The 22,163-nt window shown below is 38.1% G+C and overlaps 1 protein-coding gene across 3 annotated transcripts in view; it reads left to right on the forward strand.

Moving 5' to 3' along the window:
* The window catches only part of LOC149238350 (alpha 1,4-glycosyltransferase family protein), a 101,535-nt gene extending 79,765 nt beyond the window's left edge, over positions 1-21,770 (forward strand). For 2 of the 3 annotated variants that reach the window (XM_089372997.1, XM_089372995.1), the window contains 3 exons: positions 10,192-10,386; positions 21,071-21,215; positions 21,314-21,770. In XM_089372997.1, coding sequence (XP_089229123.1) covers positions 10,192-10,386; positions 21,071-21,215; positions 21,314-21,484 — 511 coding nt within the window. In that variant the 3' untranslated portion in view covers positions 21,485-21,770. Of the gene's footprint in view, positions 1-10,191; positions 10,387-21,070 lie in introns of all 3 variants that reach the window. The other variant, XM_089372996.1, reaches the window with a different exon arrangement.
* The last annotated feature ends 393 nt before the right edge of the window (positions 21,771-22,163 follow it).

Below are 22,163 nucleotides of genomic sequence, written 5' to 3' on the forward strand. Positions count from 1 at the left end.
GGACTTGTAGTCTTGTCCTTGAGAAATGAAGGCTTCTCTTGTAGAATGGAAGGTGGAAACAAACACAGAGTAGGCTAGTCCCAACTTAGTAAGAATGGAATAGATAAGGTTACTATCTTCTTTCTTAACCTTAACACCTTCCAAGAGAAGTCTAAGGGTCTTGAACTTGGACAAAAAATCTTCAATGCAAGAAAAATTGTTGGGGTCCAATGTAAGCAACTCATTTTCAAGTTGATGGGCTCTAAGTTAATTTTTTATTCCAAAAACTTTAGTAATCTGTTTCAATGCTTCATCAGGAGTATCAAGTTCTGCAATATGGAATCTAAGATCTGGAGAAATAGACATCCCTAGACATCCCTATCAACCCACGTGCTTGATCTTGCCTATTTTCCCATTTAGCTGCCTTATCTTCATCTTTCGGTTTGGTTTCTTGGCCTGAGGCTATTTTGTAGAGACCTTTACTTCTAAGTAAATCCACAATGTAGGACCACCATTGGAAGTAGTTGGTGCTGTCAAGAATAACTTGGCATGGACTTTCCATTTTAACAGAAACTGAAGCTATAGATGCTGAAACTAAGTGTTGCAATGGAAAGATCTCAAAAAATTAGGCTGTTTAAAAAAAACGGTTCTGAAAACAGCTTCCGGATGAAGAAGTTATGGCTTTTTGAAGAAAATTTGATGAAGATGTCGACGAAGTGCGGGAATGTGCGGAAATGAAAAATCCGCCCCCACAAAAAGGAGACTTGAACTCAAGACCTCTACTCTCATAAATTAGCTTTGGACCAAGTGAGCTATACAAAAAGTTTGAGAGAGAGAGAGAGAGAGAGAGAGAGAGAGAGAGGGGTTGAAGCTTTGGGTTGCGTGCTTGCTTTGAGAAAGCTCTTTTTCCCTACAAAACAAAAAACACAAAACCCAACACGGACATACAAAAAAAAACGAACCTTACGACTCGAAGTTAGCTTTAGCTGGAAACTAAATATTTTCCTCAATGTTTCTGATTTTCCGAGATCACACTAAGGCGCAGCGGAAAAGAGCATACGCATGAGAAAAATCCTTCCTTTCTGTTTCTGATTTGCCCAGATCGCACAGAGTCGCGGGGCAAAGAGCATATGCAGAAATGAAAGGTATAGATCCGGTAATAAAAAAAGCTAAATAAACCGAAACCGAAATAAACAGAGAGAAAATAACTGTAAACTGCAAATAAACATTGTATACCTCCAGATCTTAAAAATGACGCAGCTAGGGCTACCGGAAACCTTTTCGCGTGAAACGAAAGGGGTTCCTCACTGGAACAGATGCTCCCAACACAACAGAGCAGTCCTCTCGGCCCGAAAGCAGTCAGAAACAGTAGATCTAGGAAACGGTAGTTGGATGCAGTTCTACCGGCTTCAGATTTGGATCACCAACAGACGCGGCCCTCAAATAGCTCTGATACCATGTAGGAATTTACAGGGTAAGTTCCTCAGACAGAACACCAAAGGACACCGCTCACAAACAGATCACAGATCAATACACCAGTACTTTTGACGTGGTTAAATCCCTCAAAGAGGGAAACAGTCCATGGCCTGAGCCAACGCGGCCACTTCAGGCAATTTATTAATAAAAGAATGAAAATTTACATAAGCTTCTCTCATGGACGGGTTAACCTACAAATGACCCTCCATGCTCTTTAAAAAGAGATCATGGACCAATCGGGTGTTAAGCCACGAATCAAGTGTCGATAATACCGAGGAGAGAATGAACCGTCAGATCACTACATATCGTGACCGTCGGATTGTAAGTTACAAAATGTACATAGTAAAGAAACACACTTTACCTAACTCTATACTAGACCAAGTTATACTTAACTATTTCCTATGTGTCGGAATATCCTAACGTTGTTCATATTCGTGGTATTCTTCTCTTAGATGGTTAGGAGATCATTAATAACCACTTTGTAGATGATTCTTTTCTCTCAATTAGAGTGGAAAGGGCGTATGTTGATAGGGCCCTTGCTTTTCTTGACACATTTTGCTCAACCTTTAGTGCCATAGTCAGTGCTTATAGAATTGACTTCTGGATAGTATATTTGGATTCCTGCTAGATTGGATCCCTGTTGCTTGGTCTTATATTCAAATTAGGGTGATTACATGATATTTGGGGATTCCCTTAAGAGTTGAGCTTTGGCAATTGCCATGTGCAATTGGTGTTTGTAAAGGTTGCAAAGTAAGCTTCATATCTGGCATCATAAGGGCCTTACTTTTGTAGCAATGTTTATTGATATTGCTTGTACTCTTTAGGTGTCTCATGTTTATTATGTGTCCTTTTGGTTTCCTAGCAGTGCTTCGTTTTGGTGGCTTGAGCAGATTTTGAAAGCTTATTTGTGGTCGAAGTATGGTGGAGATTGAGGCTTGCCCTTGGTACCATGCCCAAGGACAAAGGGGGCTTGGTTTGGTTGATGTTGCCACTTATGGGAGTATTTTGGTGGCCAAGTGGGTGGTGCAGTTTCTTAAGCGTTCAACTCATTGGTAGATCATGATTTGACATCAAGTGCTTTCAACATTCAAGTTGAGTTTGGGGTGCTTTTGAACTTTGTAACATCATTTTGCCCCCTTGTCACTTTCAGGTGTCTAGCTGTCTCATTTTTTGGATCGTGTGGGTTGTGTGGAAAACGGTTGCCTATTTGTTTCATCGTTAGTGGGAGGGTAGTTGGTTTGGTTGGGATTTAGCTTCCCGCCCCATTTGGAGTTGGAAGATTTATAATTCATGTGTGCTAGAGCTGCCCCATTTTTTGTCTTGTAGATTGAGTGGGAAGGACATCTTTCTTTGGGGTGATATGTGGGATTTGATGTCTCATTCTTGGAAGGAGTGGCATGCTCTTGTTCAAGAGTAAGGTCCCCTTGCTTTTCATCATCTTTTGATTATTGAGTTATCGAAGCTTATTTTGGAGATTGATTTGTATGAATTGACCATTGGAATGATTGAGCCTTTTTGGAGAGATTGGAGGTGGTGTTATGGTTGGCTGCTTCAGTAGTGTGACTCTTGTTATCTCTATTATGTACTTCATCAGAGGCCTCTGTCTTTTCTGTCAGAGATGGGAGACAATGAAGCACTATTTTTGGGAGTGTCAATATGCCAATTATTGTTGAAGGTTTCTTGAGGATAAATGCTTAAGAGTGCCTCAGGGTGTTGAAGTTGTAACTAGAGTCGTTCTTCATAATATAGATTTATCATTAATGTATTTATCACATTTATTATTTTTTATACTTTGTCAAAGCATGTTCTTCATGCTTAGAAAGTCAAAAAGAGTTAAAATAACCTATTATGAGTAAAAAAGAAAATGTATTTGAGTCATGTCCCATTTGGACATTTGAAAAGAAAAAGAATTTTAATTTTATGTTGAGTCAAAAGTCCACAAAAAGACCAAGTCGGCCCTCCTTGGACAAGTCGGCATGGACCTCGAATAGACACCTATTCGACCCTCATGGAAAACTATATATAAAGTACAAGTTCGACTCATTTGAGAGCACATTCAAGCACACAACAAGAAGTATACTTGAACCTAGAGAAGAAGGAAAAGAAGCTGAGTTAGGGAAAGAAAGAAACAAGACAAGAAGTCGAGAAGAATTTCCTTGTTGACCGAATATTTGACTCTAACAACTTGCACGTGTGGACAAAATTCTATGAACGAGAGGCTGAATTTTCTGAGGTTATCACAGGCCGAAATTTGGCCCTAGTTGCTGATCCAAAATTTCTGAGGTTGACCATTTTGGAGCAGATTTGACCGGCGTTGACTTTGGTGGGGACTTGGAGGAGGGTTTGGACTTGGTCTTTTGGTGGCATTTTGGTCTTGGTCTTGGATTTCTCACTTTGATTTGTTTCTATAAGAGAAGGATTGTTGGGTTTTCGCCTAGTGGGGTTTTTCCCTGGCTAGCAGCGTAATTTTTGGTGGCTCTTGTCTCTTTGTGATCTTTATATTCCTGAAAGATTGAACATTTGTATAATTGCTTGATGAAGAAGATATAAGAAGTAATAAAAGAAAACATCCAATATTAACAAGTAATTATCAAGAAAGAGAAATTAGGTGTTGATTTTTACTACACTTGGTTTCTCAACATGGTATCAGAGCTAAGGTGAAGGAAGGCAACTTGAAGATCACAACTTCTTAGCATACTTGAAGATACCCTTATAGCAATTATCTCTCTCTATCAAATCTAATGAAGGAGGCTCGAGGATCATTCTCTTGAAAACTTCATTATAAGCAGCTTTCTCTCAAGAACATTCTTGAAGATACTTCTTTAACAAGCTTTATCTCTCACCTTCAGGTAAGTACTCTCTTATTCTACATGTCTAATAATCCCAACCAAATGGCATCTATCTACAAGGAAGGCAACAAACTTGATGGAGCAACCAATTTCAAAGCATGTAAAAAGAGTATTGATCTAGTGCTTAAAGAAAATGAAGTCATGCAATTCGTTGAAGGAAAGGTTCCAGTTTCAGATAAGAACAATACTCAAGAAGTGGCCAAATACAATAAAGGATAAATTAGAGCTCAAAGGATTCTCTTTGAATCCATCAAGGATCATCTTATTTCTTTTGTTTCAGATTTGTCTACTTCCAAGGAAGTCTATGATACATTGGTCAAGTTATATTCCATCAACACAACTGGTTAAAACTTAAAAGATATCCCTAAGAAATCAACTCTATGGAACAAGAATGTCAAAAGAAGAGGACGTGGCTTCATACTTTATGTTGAGAAATGTAACTAGTGTCGATCTTCAAAATTAAATAATGATGTAATTTATTTATCAAAAGAAAAAGAATTTTTTTATTGTAAAAGAAACTTGACTTATTAAAGCATGGATTTCATGCTTGGGTCATTTGTCAGTAGGTCAAGCCTCCATTGAAGGATTCTAGGATTGAGTCATAAGTATATGTCATTGTCATCATGGTCCAGACCCTTATTGGGCATTGTATATCAAAGAAACAAAATTATTTTTATGAAAATGAGTCATCTTATCCTCATCGATAAAGTCCGCTAGCCTAGCATTCATGTCGGCCTCAAGAACAGATTGAAACAACTATAAATAACCTGCATTCGACCTAATGAAAAGTGTGTCATCAAATCAAGCCGATCTGAAACTACAAAGAGAGAGAAGTGTGGATTACTTAGATGAAGGAGAGAAAGGCAAGCGAAGGAGATTAGAAGTCTAGAAAGGATCAAAAGTTGTCATATTCTGCCATACGTGGAAGTAGATTGAGATTTTGTTGCAGGGCCGAAAAAGAACAGCCCTTATTGCAGGACCAAAGATATAGATTGCAGAGAGAGTTCATCCTTGTTTTGAAGAGCTGAGCTATGTTGATGTAACTACATGGAGGCTGGCTTGATGGATGGAGGTGATTCTGTCTCACAGTCAAAAGGTGTCCAGGACTGTCTCATTTTGAATTGGTTCTACTAGTAAAGAGTTTGACTTGGTTTTCCCCTTCTTAGGGCTTTTGCCTTGGCTGAGTGCTTACATCGGTGTTCATTTGTTTTTGATGATCTTCATGATTTGATAACTGTTTGATGATCAACAATAATAACAAGAAGAAGAAGAATCTAATATGTCACAAGCAACTATCAAAGTAAAGAGAAATCAAATTAATTAATCCTAACTAAAGCTGCCCTAGATTTATCAACACTTTATGAGGATACCAAAAATCAAAGATCAACTTCAAGGGCTTGGTGAAACCATATCTGACTCTGAATTGATCACTTCTGTAATCAATGCTCTCCCTCCAGCTTAGGATGGTTTTGCAGGAGGCATCTATGCTAGAAGGGAAATTCCAACCTTTGAAGAGCTATGGGCTTTATGTGTTTTAGAAGAATCAAGACTAAAGGCTAAAGTTGATACTTAACCTAATAATGAAAACTCTCAAGCTTTTGCAGCCAAATTGAAAAAGAAGTTTGGAAAGTTTGGATCTCATGGAAAAAGGTCTCATAGAAACAAGGACATGTCCAAAGTTCAATGCTATGGTTGTCATCGATATGGACATCAAGTGAGATTGTCCCAAGAATCCTAATAACAGTAAGAGCAAGAAGAGGAAGGAAAGAAATGAAGCGCTATCAGCTAGACGTGAAGAAGCTCTGAAGAAACCCAAGGTCAAAGACAACACGGATCTTTACTACTAAAATTAATGAAGAATATGGCAGGTGTACTTAGCTCTACAATCTACTTTTGTTACAGGTTTGCAGTCAAGTTTTCTATTTCTTGTTTAGAAGATGGCAGATAGAATAGTATTTGTTGATAAGACAATTATATGATTTATGAGGGATAGCATAAAAGATTGTTGGGATTCATAAATTAAGTTTTTTCATGGAGATCGAAATTAAGAAGAGCTCATAGTTATCTACAATGGAGTAATTAGAATCAATTCATTAAAGTAAGAATAGGAGTCTCCTTGACTGTTGTCTACATAGAATGCATTACAAAATTCTAGAAAGAAGCTCTTAGATACATTTGCAAATAATATAGAAAGATTCATATTTACAAGATTTCATCATGAAGATTCAAAGGAAGCTAACATTTCTCTCCAAGAAGTAAGGAAGCAAACAAGATGGCAGTTAAGAAAGGGGCATAATAGTCAGGAAGTATGTCAGTGGAAGTCAATATCTAGCTTGCAGCATGTTAGAGATTCTTTCACCTAGAAAGAGTTCTTATTCACCTCAAATCTCAGTGAAGCCAATTCAAATTTATACATCAAAGAATGAACCAATGATACTACGATGACTAAAGCATAACATTTATGGTAGCATATTTTTCTACAACAGGATGTAGCAAAGCATATTCTACAGAAGCAGGCAGTTTGAAGCATGTACTAAAGAAGTCAACACTTAGCATTAGATGGCAGTGTGAGAGGAAGCCTTGAAGAAGTTCTCTTAGTAAAAAGGAGAAGTTCATAATAAGACAGTTATTTCAGTTAAGGTTACTCTTTGAAGACACAAAAACCCATGATCAAGAAAAGACCTTGTACTTTGGAATCAAATTGAATGATTTAAGAAGAACTCATAAGTTAAAGATATTATCTTCAGAGGGAGTTGAAAGCAGAATTTTACATATCTTGGATGGATATAACACTACTTGAAGTTTGGCAAGAAAAGCTTGTGATCAGGAATTCTTCAAAAGAACAGATGATAGATCTATGACAACTTCATCTAATAGAAATTGGAGAGTTCTGATATTGTTGGGCCATCATTGTACCCACAGCTGATTGGTTCTCCGTTACATTAATCTCAAGAATACATCGATTGAGTTGGCAGTACTGATAATGGAGAAACTACTGATAATTGGCTCTGTTTGGGATCTGATATGATTTCTTGAAGCAAGATTCTGTTGCACTGTGAAGAAAGAAACTATGGATGTCTGTACAGTCAACTACGGAGTAGTTCGGCTCTGTCAAGTGTTTGATGGACTATCTGATGGCATGTTGGATTCAAGTATGATACCTTGTATTGATCAAAGCTAAATGAAGATTGTCAGAAAACCAGGAAGGTTGAAGGACATTATGGGTTGTGACATGACGCAGAATGGAGCCATAAAGCTATAGTATATCTCCACTAACAAACTGGTGGCCGGTGCATTGATGAAGTTCCTTTCTAAGGGAAAGGATGAGTATTTTTGAGACAAGCTTGGGCTTGTGGATATCTTCTCCCTGTTTGAGAGGGAGTGAGGATAGACACCATATTCTCCATGTGTCATGAACTATGGCCAGGACTAACTGACGTAAGTCTAGTACATGAACATAGATAGGGAGAATGATCGATTGGATAAGCATCAAGGACGAACATTTTTTAGTTCTGTACTGTGACCAGGACTAACAACTGTAAGTCAAATACATTGATCTAGTATAAGAATGGTTCAGTGGACGAACCTTTCCACGGGATTAGGAAATGGTCCTGTGAGGACATACCTTGGTGAACCTAGGTGGGGTATGTGCCTTGAGAGGCGGTGGTGTCCAATTGAATGCCTCCCAGCATTGTGCTTTGATCTAGTGGAGAGATAGAGCTTACTTGTCAAGGCCTTGGTATTTTGACAATGCTGGCTATGATGATGTTATTGTCATTTGATGCTTATCAATCTGGGTCCTTTCTTATATGAATATTTCAAATTGAGATTATCTTGTTGAGTCGTTATGAATACCTCCCTAGTAAAGAGGGAGTGTTGAAGTTGTAACTAGAGTCGGTCTTCATAATATAAATTTATCGTTAATGTATTTATCACATTTATTATTGTTTACATTTATTATATTTTGTCAAAGCATGTTCTTCATGCTTAGAAAGTCAAAAAGAGTCAAAAGAATTTACTATGAGTAAAAAAGAAAATGTATTTGAGCCATATCGCATTTGGACATTTGAAAAGAAAAAGAATTTGAATTTTATGTTGAGTCAAACATCCACAAAAAGACCAAGTCGGCCTGGACTTCCAATAGACACCTATTCGACCCTCCTGGACAGCTATATATAAAGTACAAGTTCGACTCATTTGAGAGCACATTCAAGCGAACAACAAGAAGTATATCTGAACCTAGTGAAGAAGGAAAAGAAGCCGAGTTAAGGAAAGAAAGAAACAAGACAAGAAGCCAAGAAAACTTCCTTTGTTGACCGAATATTTGACTCTAACAGCTCACATGTGTGGAGGACAGAATTCTGTGAAGAAGAGGCAAAATTTTCTGAGGTTACCACAGGCTGAAATGCGGCACCAGTTGCAGGGCCGAAATTTCTGAGGTTGACCATTTTGGAGCAGATTTGACCAGTGTTGACTTTGGCTTTGGAGGTTACTTAGAGGAGGGTTTGGACTTGGTCTTTTGGTGGCATTTTGGTCTTGGTCTTGGTCTTGGATTTCTCATTTTGGTCTGATTCTATAAGAGAAGGATTGTTGGGTTTTGCTCTTGTGGGGTTTTGCCCTGGCTAGCAGCCTAATTTTTGGTGTCTTTTGTCTCTTTGTAATCTTTATATTCCTGAAAGCTTGAACATTTGTATAGTTGCTTGATGAAGAAGATATAAGAAGTAATAAAAGAAGACATCTAATATTCACAAGTAATTATCAAGAAAGATAAATTAGGTGTTGATTTTTACTACACTTGGTTTCTCAACACAGGACAGCATTCACTCTCTCAGTTTGCTTTATTTGGTGATTGGTGCGCTTAGGTTCAGCTAGCATTTGCGGGCTGTGGCATTGTTTGAGGATCTCAGCTTTATTTATTTTGCGGAAGATTAGGTGTAAGGCTGTTTCCGTTCACGAGGTTAGCTTGCTGTCTCCCTTTTGTTCTATGTGGTGGGATGAAGATCGCCATTAGCTTCTGGCCAAAGGATCTCTATTCATAAAAGATGTCCGCCCTTTGGACCCACCCTAGTATTCTTTCTTTCAGTGCTTCCTGCTTTGAGGAAGAGGATATGATCACCTTTGTATATACCCGTCCATCCTTTTTTGTACAGTTTTTTGTAAATAATTTTCTATAAATATAAGATGCATTTTTTCAGAAAAAATGGCCGTCAATGCCTTCTACAGTTTTTTTCCTTCTCAACCAGAGTTTGTCTTGATTTTGGCCAAAAAATTGTTAATTTAATGAGGGTATTTCAAAATGTAAAATGTTAGGTATATGTCTGGGAAACCAGAGTTTGTGTCTTGTTTTTGGCCAAAAAATGTTAATTTAATGAGGGTATTTCAAAATATAAAATGTTAGGTATATATCAGGGTGATTCATTATCGTAATGATTGCTAGTCAGAAATTTCTTATGCAATCATCTTTGAGAATATTACAAAAGCTGGTGATCTAAACTTGAGTTGCTTTAGGCAAAGACATCCTGTGTATTTGTGTTTGAGAGTATATAGAAGGTATCACTGATGGAAATTCTCCTTCATTGTGTTGATGGGGAATTTTTGTTGAAATGATTTAATCATAAAGTTCTTTGTTTGTATTGCATATCAGAGGATAGGCAAAGAGAATTATCGTCATTGCTCTACTCATTGTTGGTTCTGTATTTGATGGAGGTTTCTTTTCTATGAAGATGATTTGATAGAAATATTTTGAATTCTGCTCCATTAAGCATATTTATCATGGAGAATGTGTTTTAGATCTGGATATTCACAAATGGTCTACATAGATGATTAATTTTGACATTTAATTTTTTTCCCTCAAGTTTAATGAAATATCTAATTCCTGTTATTGCAGCTCCTTTATACTGGACTGTCTTACAGAATTCACTGCCACGTATGATGATACTTTGTTAAGGTGGAATGGTGCTGAGCTTCTAACTCGTGTAGCAAAAAAATCCATTAAAGGAAGTGGTAAAAATTGGGTGAATAAGACCTTTAAAATACAACCCCATTGGGCCTTCTTTCCTTTAAGCTTCCACAATATCAAAAGGTATGACTATTGTTCTCTAGTGTTTGCAATATAACAGTTCAATTGTTGTTCCATCTCCAAATGAGATATAAAGATGATCGCTTTGAGAATACAGAAGATAGGCATGCATATTTCCAAAACACTTTTCTTGAACATAGCATTTGTTTGGGAATTTTTTTCAATGCTCTTTATATTAGGAATGCAAGAAAGTTTGTTTGCTTCCTCGCTACCCTTCTGCTGTCACTCATTAAATTAATCAAATCATATATTCTGCCTTCTTTTCTTTATCACAAATTTGATCATCAGAGCAGGCAATGCTTCAAGAAATTTTAGGCTTACCAAAGTCGGATCATGAGGAAGAGCAAAGCCGCTTGATTATAGATTGAAAATGATCCATGTTGACAAAATTATATCTGCCTGAAAAACATCAATTTGCTGCTTTTTCGAGACCTGGTTGTGTGTACCATAAACATTATAAACTAATGCAAAGAAAAATATACAGCAAAAGAAGCAATCTGTCAGGAAGCTATATAAAAAGTGGAAATTTATATATATGATTATACTGAATTTTCTGACATATTATTATTTAATCAATATGCCATTTTTTGGTCCTCCCTGGCTTTTAGATGGTATTCGAGTGAATTTCAGCAGGGCTTTGAGGAAATTACTCCTCATGCATCTTGGACTGCTGAAACTTCTGACCAAGTAGGAATGAAGTAGAAAGCCTCTCAAACTACAATGTAAACATGTCGTAGATTTGTTAAAAGTTACAATTTAAACATTTCAAGGTCAGAACTGTTGTAACAGTAGCCAGTTGGCAGTGTGTGCAGTTGGTTTATTTAATTGAACAAATACAATTTTTTGAATAAAAGGTTATTTATTTAACCCTGCCTCCAAGATTAACTCTGGTGCGGCTTTGGGAGTGCGGGTTCGAGTTTTATCAAATGGGCATGTCGTACAAAGTGTCTAGGCACCACGACAATGCTCAGAGTAAGGGCTGTCACTCTAATCCTTACTCACTCCGTTTAGACTCTTCTAGACAAGTCAAGGGGGGTAGTCTCTAAGGTGAATGAATGAGAATAGCCTGTGGAATACAGGCTCTAGGAGATTTAAAGATGGACACCTTGATGAAATTAGAAGTAATCTTGGTCAACTGAGATGGATAGATTAAGATAAGACACAACTACAAGATAAAAATAATTATAGACCAGTGCCTTTATACTCAATTAAACAGAAACTAGATATCCTGAGCAATTTATAAATATGGCGAAGGTGACGATCATGAACGATTGAATGTAAACGCCGAAAACTTTATCATGCAAGAGATTCCAGATTTAAGATAATTTTCATTAATAACTCAGATCTAGAATAATTTATCATTCTCCAATAGTCAATGATTTTAAAACATTAATCACCCCTGACAACCACCAAAGGACACCAAGGAAATTTAGATTAACAATCTAATTATTCCTTAGGCAATTAATTTAATGTGGTAAAATGAAGAAATTAAATTCTTTAATATGACCAAAATTAATAAAATAAAAAAGGAATTTAATAAATTAATTTTTTTTATGGGCCGTAGGCCACATAAAAAATAAATTTTTTTTTTTTTTTAAATGTGAAAGTGAAAAGTCCTCTTTCGATTTTAATTCATTTAGGAAATTTGAAGTAACATAAATGAAAGGATTTTTAATTTTTAGATTTTATATTTATTTAAATTTTTTAGTTTTTTTTTAAGATTTTAAATTTAAAACAAAATCAAAATCAAAATATGAAAAGCCTAAGTCCTAAAAAAAATTTAAAACAAAAGAACAAAATCAAAATCAAATATCACAAAGATTAATTCTTTCTATTTTTTTTTTTTTTTTGAAGGAAATCAAATATAAAATAAAATTTGAAACAAGAAAACTAAAAAAGAAAATAAATGAAACCCAAAGACAAAATCGGATTTATAAGACCTAGCCCTAATGCATATTCAAAACAAAGTTAAAACAAATAAAAAGAAATAAATCGAATGTTATCATTTTTGGCTGTGCAGGTAGGCAACGGCGTATGGAGAGGAGCTCGAAGGAAGAGAGGAGCAACTCGACGGAAGGGAGAGAAGCAAGGGAATGCCGCGGGAGGAGAGGGAGCAAGCAGCGATGCAAAGGGATGATGTAGGCCGCGGGGATGACTGCGGGGAGTTTGAGAAATGCGGCAGGAGGAAACTCGAGTGAAGGGATTTGAGGGAGAGGCGTAGGGAGCAGCGAGGAGGACGTAGCAGAGAGAGACGTAGGTAGTAGGGGTTTGAGGGATGCAGGTTGGATAAAGGAGAGAGGGACGCAATAGAGAGAGAAAAGGAAGGCAGCATGTATATGGTAGTAGTGATTGGACAACGTTTGAGGGCTACGGGAGATGGCAGCGAGGTTTGGGATGAAGAGGGATCCGCAGGTTTGCAGTAGGCTATGGCAACGTAGAAGAGAAGGGTGAGGGACGTGAAGGAAGGGAGCTACGAGTTTGTAGGATGAGGGCAGCTGATGGAAAAAATACAGACAGGCAGCGTGAGGGGTTTGCAGATCTGCGGGTAGCAATGAAGGAGGAGCGAGGAGAAGGGAGAATGCTGCAAAGAAATCCAAAATTTTCCAGAAACCCCAAAACACAAAAAAAAAAATCGAAAATTTTTAGGAACCCAAAAAACCAGGCATCAAATCGAAGAAACCAATCAACAAAAATGGCAGCCCAGAAACTCTTTGAAACTCTTTCAGAAATCTTAATTAAAATGTTTAATCCACTTGCTTCAGATTTATCCGTTAAACCCTTACGAAAACTTCCAGATTTAGAACTTTTTAAACCCTTTTTTTTGAATAATGTTTTTGCAAAATTATGTTGATAAACCCCCAGAGAACCAAATCTTACCCTCCAGGGCCTAGATCTGGATTTTGCACAAATTTCCTCCTCAGATCTATAGCTGAACGACAACAAGAAAACACCCAAATCTAATTCCTCCTTAGATCTGTAGCCATTTGTAGCATATTTGACCTTGTAGATCCATCTCAAACCTACAACTGATCTGTCCTGAGGCCTAGGTACCACTTCCCAGACATCATTGATCATTATGGAACTGTATTCCTCCACCATAGCATCTACCCATACTTGATGCTGAACGACCTCCTGAAAACTAGAGGGTTCTCCAACTTGAGCCACCAAAGCTTGGTATCTATCTGGTTGTCTACGCTCCCTTTTCTCGTTCCTAGGAGCTCCAATGAAATCCTTTGCATCTCGTAGTATCTGTCGAAGTTCCCGGCTTGTTCTTCCACTGGTAGTGGGTAGATCTATTTGCTCCTCCTCCTGAGATTCCACCCGCTGTGATGCCTTTGGATTCTTGTCCTTTGGAGAAGTACTGGTGTTGGTTTCTGCTAGTCGAAGTGGCTGGACCAATGGATCATCCTTTGATTGCTCTTCGGAAGGCATTTCTCGAGATTTCCTAAAAGCTCTGTCCTCCATGAACTTTACATCCCGTCGTACTACGATCTTTCTATTTCCCGGAAGGTAGATTCTATATGCCTTAGCATTCTCGTTATATCCCACAAGATATCATTTTTCTGCAGTTTGATCCAACTTCTTCCTCTTTTCTTCGGGTATATGGCAGTATGCCAAACTTTCAAATATTCTGAAATGACTCACTTCAGGCTTCTTGTTGGTGAAGACACTCTCCAGAATAATCTTACCTAATGCCTTGTGAGGAGTCCTGTTCTGAACATAGACTGCGGTGCTGCATGCTTTTGCCCATAGAAATTTGGGCATATCCTGATCATACAACATTGCCCTCGCTGCTTCAATAATAGTTATGTTCTTCCTCTCTACTACTCCATTCTGCTCCAAAATATATGTAGCTGTCAATTCTCTTCTGATGCCTTCCCTTGCGCAGAAATCAGTGAAGTCCTTATCAATGTATTCTCCACCATTGTTTGAGCGCAACACTTTTATCCTCTTTTCTGTCAGATTCTCAACTAGAGCTTTAAACTCTTTGAATCGATCAAAAACCTCATCCTTGGTTTTTAGAAAGTAGATCCAAGTCTTCTTGGAATGGTCATCAATGAAGGTGACGAAGTATTCGGCACCACTAAGAGCTTTTGTGGACATGGGTCCGCAGATATCTGAGTGTATCAATCCCATAACACTCTTTGCCCTACTGTTACTTCTGGAATAAGCCGCTTTGGCATACTTTCCCAGTACGCAGCCTCTACATGCATCGTCTCGTTTGGTCCTTAATTCCGGAACTCCTGTGATGGTTCTTCTGAGAATTCTTAGAGCCCCATGGTGTAAGTGCCCCATCCTTCTGTGCCATAGTTCATTCAAATCTTTTTCACCACTGCTGCCTATCAGTGCCATTGGAGATTCTAGCTGTAACTTATACAGTCTGTTACTTTTGACTCCAATTTGGGCCTTCTTCTTCCAACTCGGATGTTTGACATATACTTTCTTCCCAATGAAGTAAACATCATAGCCCTTGTTCTGTAACTGAGATACAGAGAGTAAGTTCATCCCCAATCCAGGCACATGCAACACATTGGTAGCTCGAAGCCGATCCCCTGCTTTTGTTTGAAAAACTACAGTACCTCTTCCTACAGGGGTACATTTTGACTTATTTCCCATGGTGATTTGGAAGTTCATTTGTTCTTCTTGATAGCTCGAGAAACATTCTCGTATTCCCGTCATGTGCGCAGAAGCTCCACTATCAATATACCAAACCTTAGAGGAAGCAGAACTTGCCAAGCAAGCGACTTCTTCTTCCAGTCTGGAAGCTAGCACAAAATTGTCGTGATCCATTATATTCTTCGTGCTTTCCTCTTTCCCGGGAGAATTGCGTGAGTCCTTTTGAGTTGCTGCTCCAGCATCATGTTCACGACTCATTGCAGATTCTCTAATCTTGTTGCCCGATCTCTGCTCTGATACCATGTGAAAATTTCAAATATGAAATTCTACTGCAATAACTGATTTATTTCTCCTACTTATTTTCCACAATAAGTTATTTACAAAACCCTTCAGTAAACATCAAAGTAAATTCTACTGTAGTTGTCACATAATAGCATAGAGAAAGGAACAGTGAAATACAAGCACAAGAATCAACCACATCAACACAATTATTTTTGGACAATAATCCTGGAAAAACCCAATGCGGGAAAACCGGTGCAACAGATGAGGGTTTATTTATTATTCTTCAGCAACAATCTCTTTACAAGGAATGATTTGCAGAACATAGAGAAACCTTTGAGAAAACACCTGAGATAATTTTCCTCCACCCTTTGGAGAAATTCTGACACCCAAGAGACCCTCCAGCCTTCACTGCGTCACCTCTGCGTCATCTCTGCGTGAGGACTGCGTCCCTTGCTGCGCTGCCTCTCTGAGCTGTCCCTCTGCACTGTCCCTCTGATGCACTGCGTTTTTTCCTCCTCAGTCTCTCACTGACGCTGATACCCTCCTCTTCCTTCACCCTGCAACTCTCCCTCTGAAATCAAACTCTTACTTCTTGAGAATCGATTTCCCTCGGGTTACTGAGTATTTGCCCGGTGTGTCTCCAAATGACTCTCAAGTCTTCCTTTATACTTTTCTTGTTGAGATATCAACGGCGGTGATCTAATCTCTAATTAATAGCTACAATTAAATTAGACTTGATCCTTGTCTCTTAGAAGCTTCTCACCCATATTTTCATTAATACCCATTAATATTTTAATTTTCCTAAGTCTAGACTTAGGAACCCCATTAAAAATATTAATTATTTTAATAAAATACAATCCGGGTGGAATTTCACCAAACGATTTCTGAGTCTTGGAGATCTCATGTGTTCTAGCCCCTTCACAAAAGTTTGGAGCTAGAGCACATCCAATGCTACCCAAAAATCAACAAATAGCACTTGAGGGTGTTGCTTCAGCATGGGACCGAAAGTTGTCTCTTGGTACAGTAGGAAGTAGAAGTCCGTGGCACTAAGCTCTGCGGAAGCGGAGTATATAACAGCGAGCATGGTGACATGCAATCCCATTTGGTTTCAGAAGCTATTAGTAGCCTTGTTTGGCCAGAAAATTGAGACGATAACGTGACACTGTGACAATCAGAGTTGCATTAGGCTATCTAAAGATCTAATGTTTCATGACAGGTCGAAGCATATAGACATCATATATCAGTTCATCAAGGATTGTGTACAGCGCGGGATAGTTCAACTATAGTATGTACCTACATATCAACAAGTAGTAGATATTCTGATGAAGGCCTTGGGGAAGGCAAGTTTCATCTTCTTCAGAAATAAGGCGGATGTTATGTGGAACACCTTCCTCACTAAGAGGTAGTGTTAGATTTTGTAGCTCAGATAGGTGTTCTAGTCTCAATAGGTGTCAATTAGGCTAAGATCACAAGAGGATAAATTATCTCCAAGCCCAGTTTATTTTTCTAAGGGAATGTCTTAGATTATTAACCAATTTTTAATTATTTTCCTTAGTCTTACTTAGGGAAAATGATTAATCAATCAATATTAATTGAGACAAGTCGATTTCTCTCTAGTGACTTCTAGAAAAGTGTTTGATGGAGTCAAGATGATCTTAGCCATCGGTCAGGATTAGATCTTGGCCACTGATTTTTAAATGATAGATTATAAGAGGAAGTCGATGGGCATCTTGGAGATCATAGCGAATGAGCAAGGGTGCAGTGGTAGTGTGGGGTTTAACACCAATGAGGGTTTCAACAGTGATTGAGGAGAGATTTGCCGAAGGGATTTCTTCACAATTGATTTTCAGTTTCTGAATGACAGAAGGAGGCCAAATTATTTATGTAGAGGGAGGCCGATTTTGCTAGTGTGAGTTGCTGAAGGACCAATTCATGTTGCCAGTTTCTAGAGCGAATTGCTAGAGGCAGTGCGAGTGGCCTGTGCATTTCCAACTGGCCAGTGTGAATTCAAGAAGTGTGAATTGCTAATTGGAGGTCGAGTTTATTTGTAGAGGTTCGATTTGGTCAGTAGAAGTGAAGAAAAAATATTTGCTAGAGATTTTCCATTTTATGGCAAGCAGTTTATGTGATCTATCAATTATAGATTTGCTGAAGAATAATAAAACCCTCATTTGCATAACTGGGTTTCCTCACATTGGGGTTTTTCCAGGGACATTTGTCCAAAAATCTTGGTGATTATTTTTGTGTGTGTGTTTTTCTCAGTTTCCGTGGTTTATTAATTGGTGAATATTGTAGTAGTGAATTTTTATTCAGTATTTGTAGTAAATTAACTTGATGGGACAAATAATCGTTAAAAGATAGGAGAATAATTACCAGTAAACTGCAATAGAATTTTCACAATGACCAGAAGAGCTTCCAGTTCAAGGAAGCAGATAGTCAGGCCGAATGGAAGGAGCAACCTTCCAAGAGGATGTCATGGGATTAAGATTGTCAGACTGGATGCTCAGAGATGGGAAGTCTCTAGGAGTAGTATGCCTCCTAGGAGGGGACCATGCTAAACATCAAGATATACTCCTGTGACAAAGGGAGCAACAGTGGCAGAGGGAGCAACCATAATTGACACATGAGGATCTATTTCAATGTTAGAGGGAGCACCCAGTCAGGGTGACCAAGAAGCAAATGTGGTGATGAATCCTGTGAAAGAAGCTAGCCAATTTATGGTTGAGCCACGACATGCAATGAAGCATGTGTTGAGGTACTTGTGTGGTACAATTGGATATGGTTTGAGATATGTCTTAAGTGGTGAAGTGAAGCTGCAGGGATATACAGATTCATATTGGTCTGGGAGTGCAGAGGACCAAAATTGCACATTAGGGTGTTGCTTCAACTTGGGATTGGCTATGATATCCTGTTTTAGTAGGAAGTAGACTTCTGTCGCACTCAGTGCATATAAGCAAAGTATATTGGAACTAGTGCCACAAGTGAGGAAGTAATGTGGCTTCAAAAGCTTCTTTCACGGCTATTTGATCAAGAGCTTGAGTCGACCTTGATATTTTGTGATAATCAAAGCTGTGTCATGATTTCAGAGAGTCTAGTTTTTCATGACAGGTCGAAGCATATTGAGATCAAATATCACTTTATTCGAGACATGGTGCAGAGAAAAGCAGTGGGGCTCTAGTACATATCTACAAATGAGTAGATTGCGGACATTCTCACCAAGCCTCTATCTAGAGCAAAGTTTGTATACTTAAAAGACAACCTTGGCGTGATGCAGAATGTCTTCCTAATTGAAAGGGAGTGTTGATGTCTTTGCAAGCTCGAGCAAACCATTTCCTGAGATGCCAGAAGGACTTGGCTAGGTCATATTGGTTCGACCAAGGGAGATGGATACATTCACTTGAGAAGCCTTAAAGACTTGGCTGGGTCATGTTAATTTGACCAGGAGGTGAATGACCCAGGGAAATTGCAGATTAGATAGTTCTTCTCCTGAGAAATCATAAAGGACTTTGACTAGGTCATGTTGATTTGACCAGAGGAGATTGATGTAATTCACCAGAGAGGCCATAAAGGACATCGGCTGGGCCACGCTGATTTGGCCAGCGGTGAATGGTCCAAGGACAAATCTTCTCTTGAGAAGCTAGAAGGACTTGGCTAGGTCATGATGATTTTACCAGAGGAGATATATGATATTTTTCTGAGAAGCCAGAAGGACTTGACTGGATCACGCTGATTTGACCAGAGGAGATAGATGACATTTACCGAAGGAGCCATAAAAGACTTTGCCTAGGCCATGCTGATTTGGCTAGGGGTAAATGGCCCTAAATACTTACATTGCCTACTCCAGGATGGAGTCATCTCTAGACATGCATCAACATAGCTAGCTCATGAACTTTTCTTACGAAGGAAAAATTTCAGCTAAGGGGAAATCTATTGCAGCCAAGGAGAATACGTCCCTTGCTAATCAGGAGTGTTGATTTTTTGTAGCATCGGGAGGTATTCCTGCGCCAATAGGTCTCCGAAGTCGGCCTAAAAGAATTATAAAAAAATAAAATAAAATCTTTATTTTTTGGGGATCATGTAGGCTCAAAAAGGACAAGTCAGCCCCACCATGAAAGGGCGTGTCCCTTGGTCAAATTCAACCCCATTTGACAAGTATATATACATAATGTGACATCTTCATTTTGATCATTCATTCATCATATCTTCTCTCTTCTAGAGCAGCCACACTTGTGACAGAAAGAGGTCCAATTGAATGAAATTTGACCGAGTTTGAGTTTGATCATCGACTAGAGTTGACCACAGTATGGATTTGACTGCAGGACTGAACTTGACTGTAGGCCTAAAGTTGACTGTTTGACCGGCATTGATTTTTGTATTTTTGGCTGGTTTGACCAACGTTGACTTGCTGGAAATTGACTAATTTTGACTGGTAGTTGGATTTGGATATTGGCACAGATTTCTAGACAATTCGGATTTGTAAACCTTGCTGAAGAATAATTTCTCCTAGAAGAAGAGTTGCTGGGTTTTCTCCCAAGGTTGGTTTTTCCAGGTTAAAATTGTTCTCTATTGTGCATGGCTGTCTCTTTATGATCTTACTATTTCTGCTGCATTTTCTGTTGAGATTTTCTGTATATAATTTCTCAATGATATCAGTGGCATGAGATAATTTGTTTAAATATCATTAGGTAGTAATTATCAGATCAGAAAATTGATTTCCACTGTCTATCTTGTAGAAAATTCAACACTAATTTGAACCAGTACCTTTTCCAAAATATCATCACTGGTGCCTTGGCATAGTTTTCTAGCCAAAAACTATCTCAAGGGAACAACAAGAACTATAGGGATACTGGATATATATATATATAAATATTTGATGGAAGCTTATCCAATGAAATCATCTGTTTTATCAATAATGGCAGAATTTTAGCGTGGTAACCAAATCTTGTAGAATATTTAAGTTGGGAAAATATCTATAACTAGGAGTGGAAATGCATTGCAGAAGATGAATGTATAAAATGTAATATTATTAGTTATAATGCACTCGAGGAGCTAGTGACTCAATTGGTGCATATGTTTCTGGTAGCAGAATACTTATCTAGATATCTGATGTAGCATGATTCTTATGAAGCTATATAATGGAAACTTGGATTTTGTCCGAGTGCCACTTTACCCAAACGTTCAACATTTGCTTAAAAAAGGACCCATGAAGAAAAGAGCTGGAACACTCTTCTTTGGCTTTGTATTGCAAAGTTGAGAGAACATTGCAACAAAGTTATGATGTCTTCATCTATAGGAGTTTAAGGCACCCTCCAGGTGTCAGGTGTTTTGACTGCACAAATATTCTTGATTGCTTGCTTCAATCGACCATTTTGTTGAGGAAAGACCATAATTTAAGATTTCTTACAAAGTGCCATTTTGGCATTTCTGCTGGATTGAATTTTTTATCTTTTGGGAAAGGGTCTTGGTCTTGATAATGAATTCTAATGCTGTTTACTTCTGTTATTTGAATCTAAGGTTGTCTTTATGATACAGATGAGAACAAACTTACAAGAATATTATATTATCCAGTACAGCATTATAGGTTGTGTCTAATTCAACCATATAATACCCTACTTGGTTAAAATGCATGGAATTTGATACAATGGTCATTTGCCCTGTCCTGCTACAGTAACAAATCTTAAGTCTTTGAAATCTAACCAATCACAAGCAAGTTTATTCTTTCTATTTTTAATTTCTTTGCAATATTGTATATAATGAGAGAATTTTGAACTTGTTGACTGGTGTGCAGCTACTTCACAGCTCCTGAAAACCAGTATGATACTGAAATGCAAGAAGTGCTCTTCAAGAGGATTTTGAACGAATCCTTCACTCTGCATTTTTGGAACAATGTGACATCAAAGATAGTTCCTGAAACTGGTAGTCTTGTTGAGAAGGTCCTTAATTATCATTGCCTCCATTGTACTGATTTCTTGTAGTATTATAAATCGATGTGATTGTATGTAATTTTTATGCATTATTATAATGTTTGAAGTGGCATAGGTGCCCAGTCGAGTTCCAAAATAGTGGATCTGACCCCAAATGTTGGAGGGCAAGGCTTTCATATCTTGTATATGTAAACTTCATGTGCCGGGATATCTGTAAGCAGAAATTTGGTACCATGTGCTCTATGGGTACAATCATTGGAGATGCATGGCTTTTGTGAGCTATCGAATAGAAGGCAATGTGTGATGAATTAAATTGCAATTGCAACGCTTTTATCAGGAATCTGGTGGAAGGAAATTAGATTCCTGTGCTGCTTATAGCAGAAAAGAAGATTTTACTTTTCTTTCTTTTGGGATCCCCAGAATGGAAATTCCAAATAGTATATGCAGGTGCCATTTTTGGCAGTCGATCCATTAAGAAGGCAGAGATAACTTTATGTAGTTTATAATGTAAATGGAAACCCTCCTGGGATAAGCCATTATTGGTGGATTTTACTGAAGTGTGCATATGATTTGTAAAATATATTACTATAATCTGCCATCTAGGGTGCTTCTGCACGTTATTCTTAAAACATTTGTATATTTGGGTTTGCAGTCATATTGCATTATTTGAGTTAGTTGTTTTACATCCCTAAAGGAAGACCAGGAAGCAATCCTGCTCCGAATAATGTAGTGGAAAGCAGATTAAAATTTTCTGCTGCCTGCAGAGTCTCGCATTTTGTATATTTACTTTCTTAGTGCCAATTTTCCTACCGTTAAATGAATGGGCTCAACTACACGGAGGATTATTGCTATAAAAGTATCGGGGCTGTCAATAATTGATTATTGAACAATTCTGTACAGGCATACAGGTATCGGTTTGTTTGAAAGAAGGTTCATAATTGGGGTTACATATTGCAC

This window comes from Pinus tabuliformis, chromosome 8 (assembly GCF_031772625.1).
Source record: "Pinus tabuliformis cultivar Carrire ecotype Pingquan chromosome 8, CPIR1, whole genome shotgun sequence".
In the NCBI taxonomy this organism is placed as follows: Eukaryota; Viridiplantae; Streptophyta; class Pinopsida; order Pinales; family Pinaceae; genus Pinus; species Pinus tabuliformis.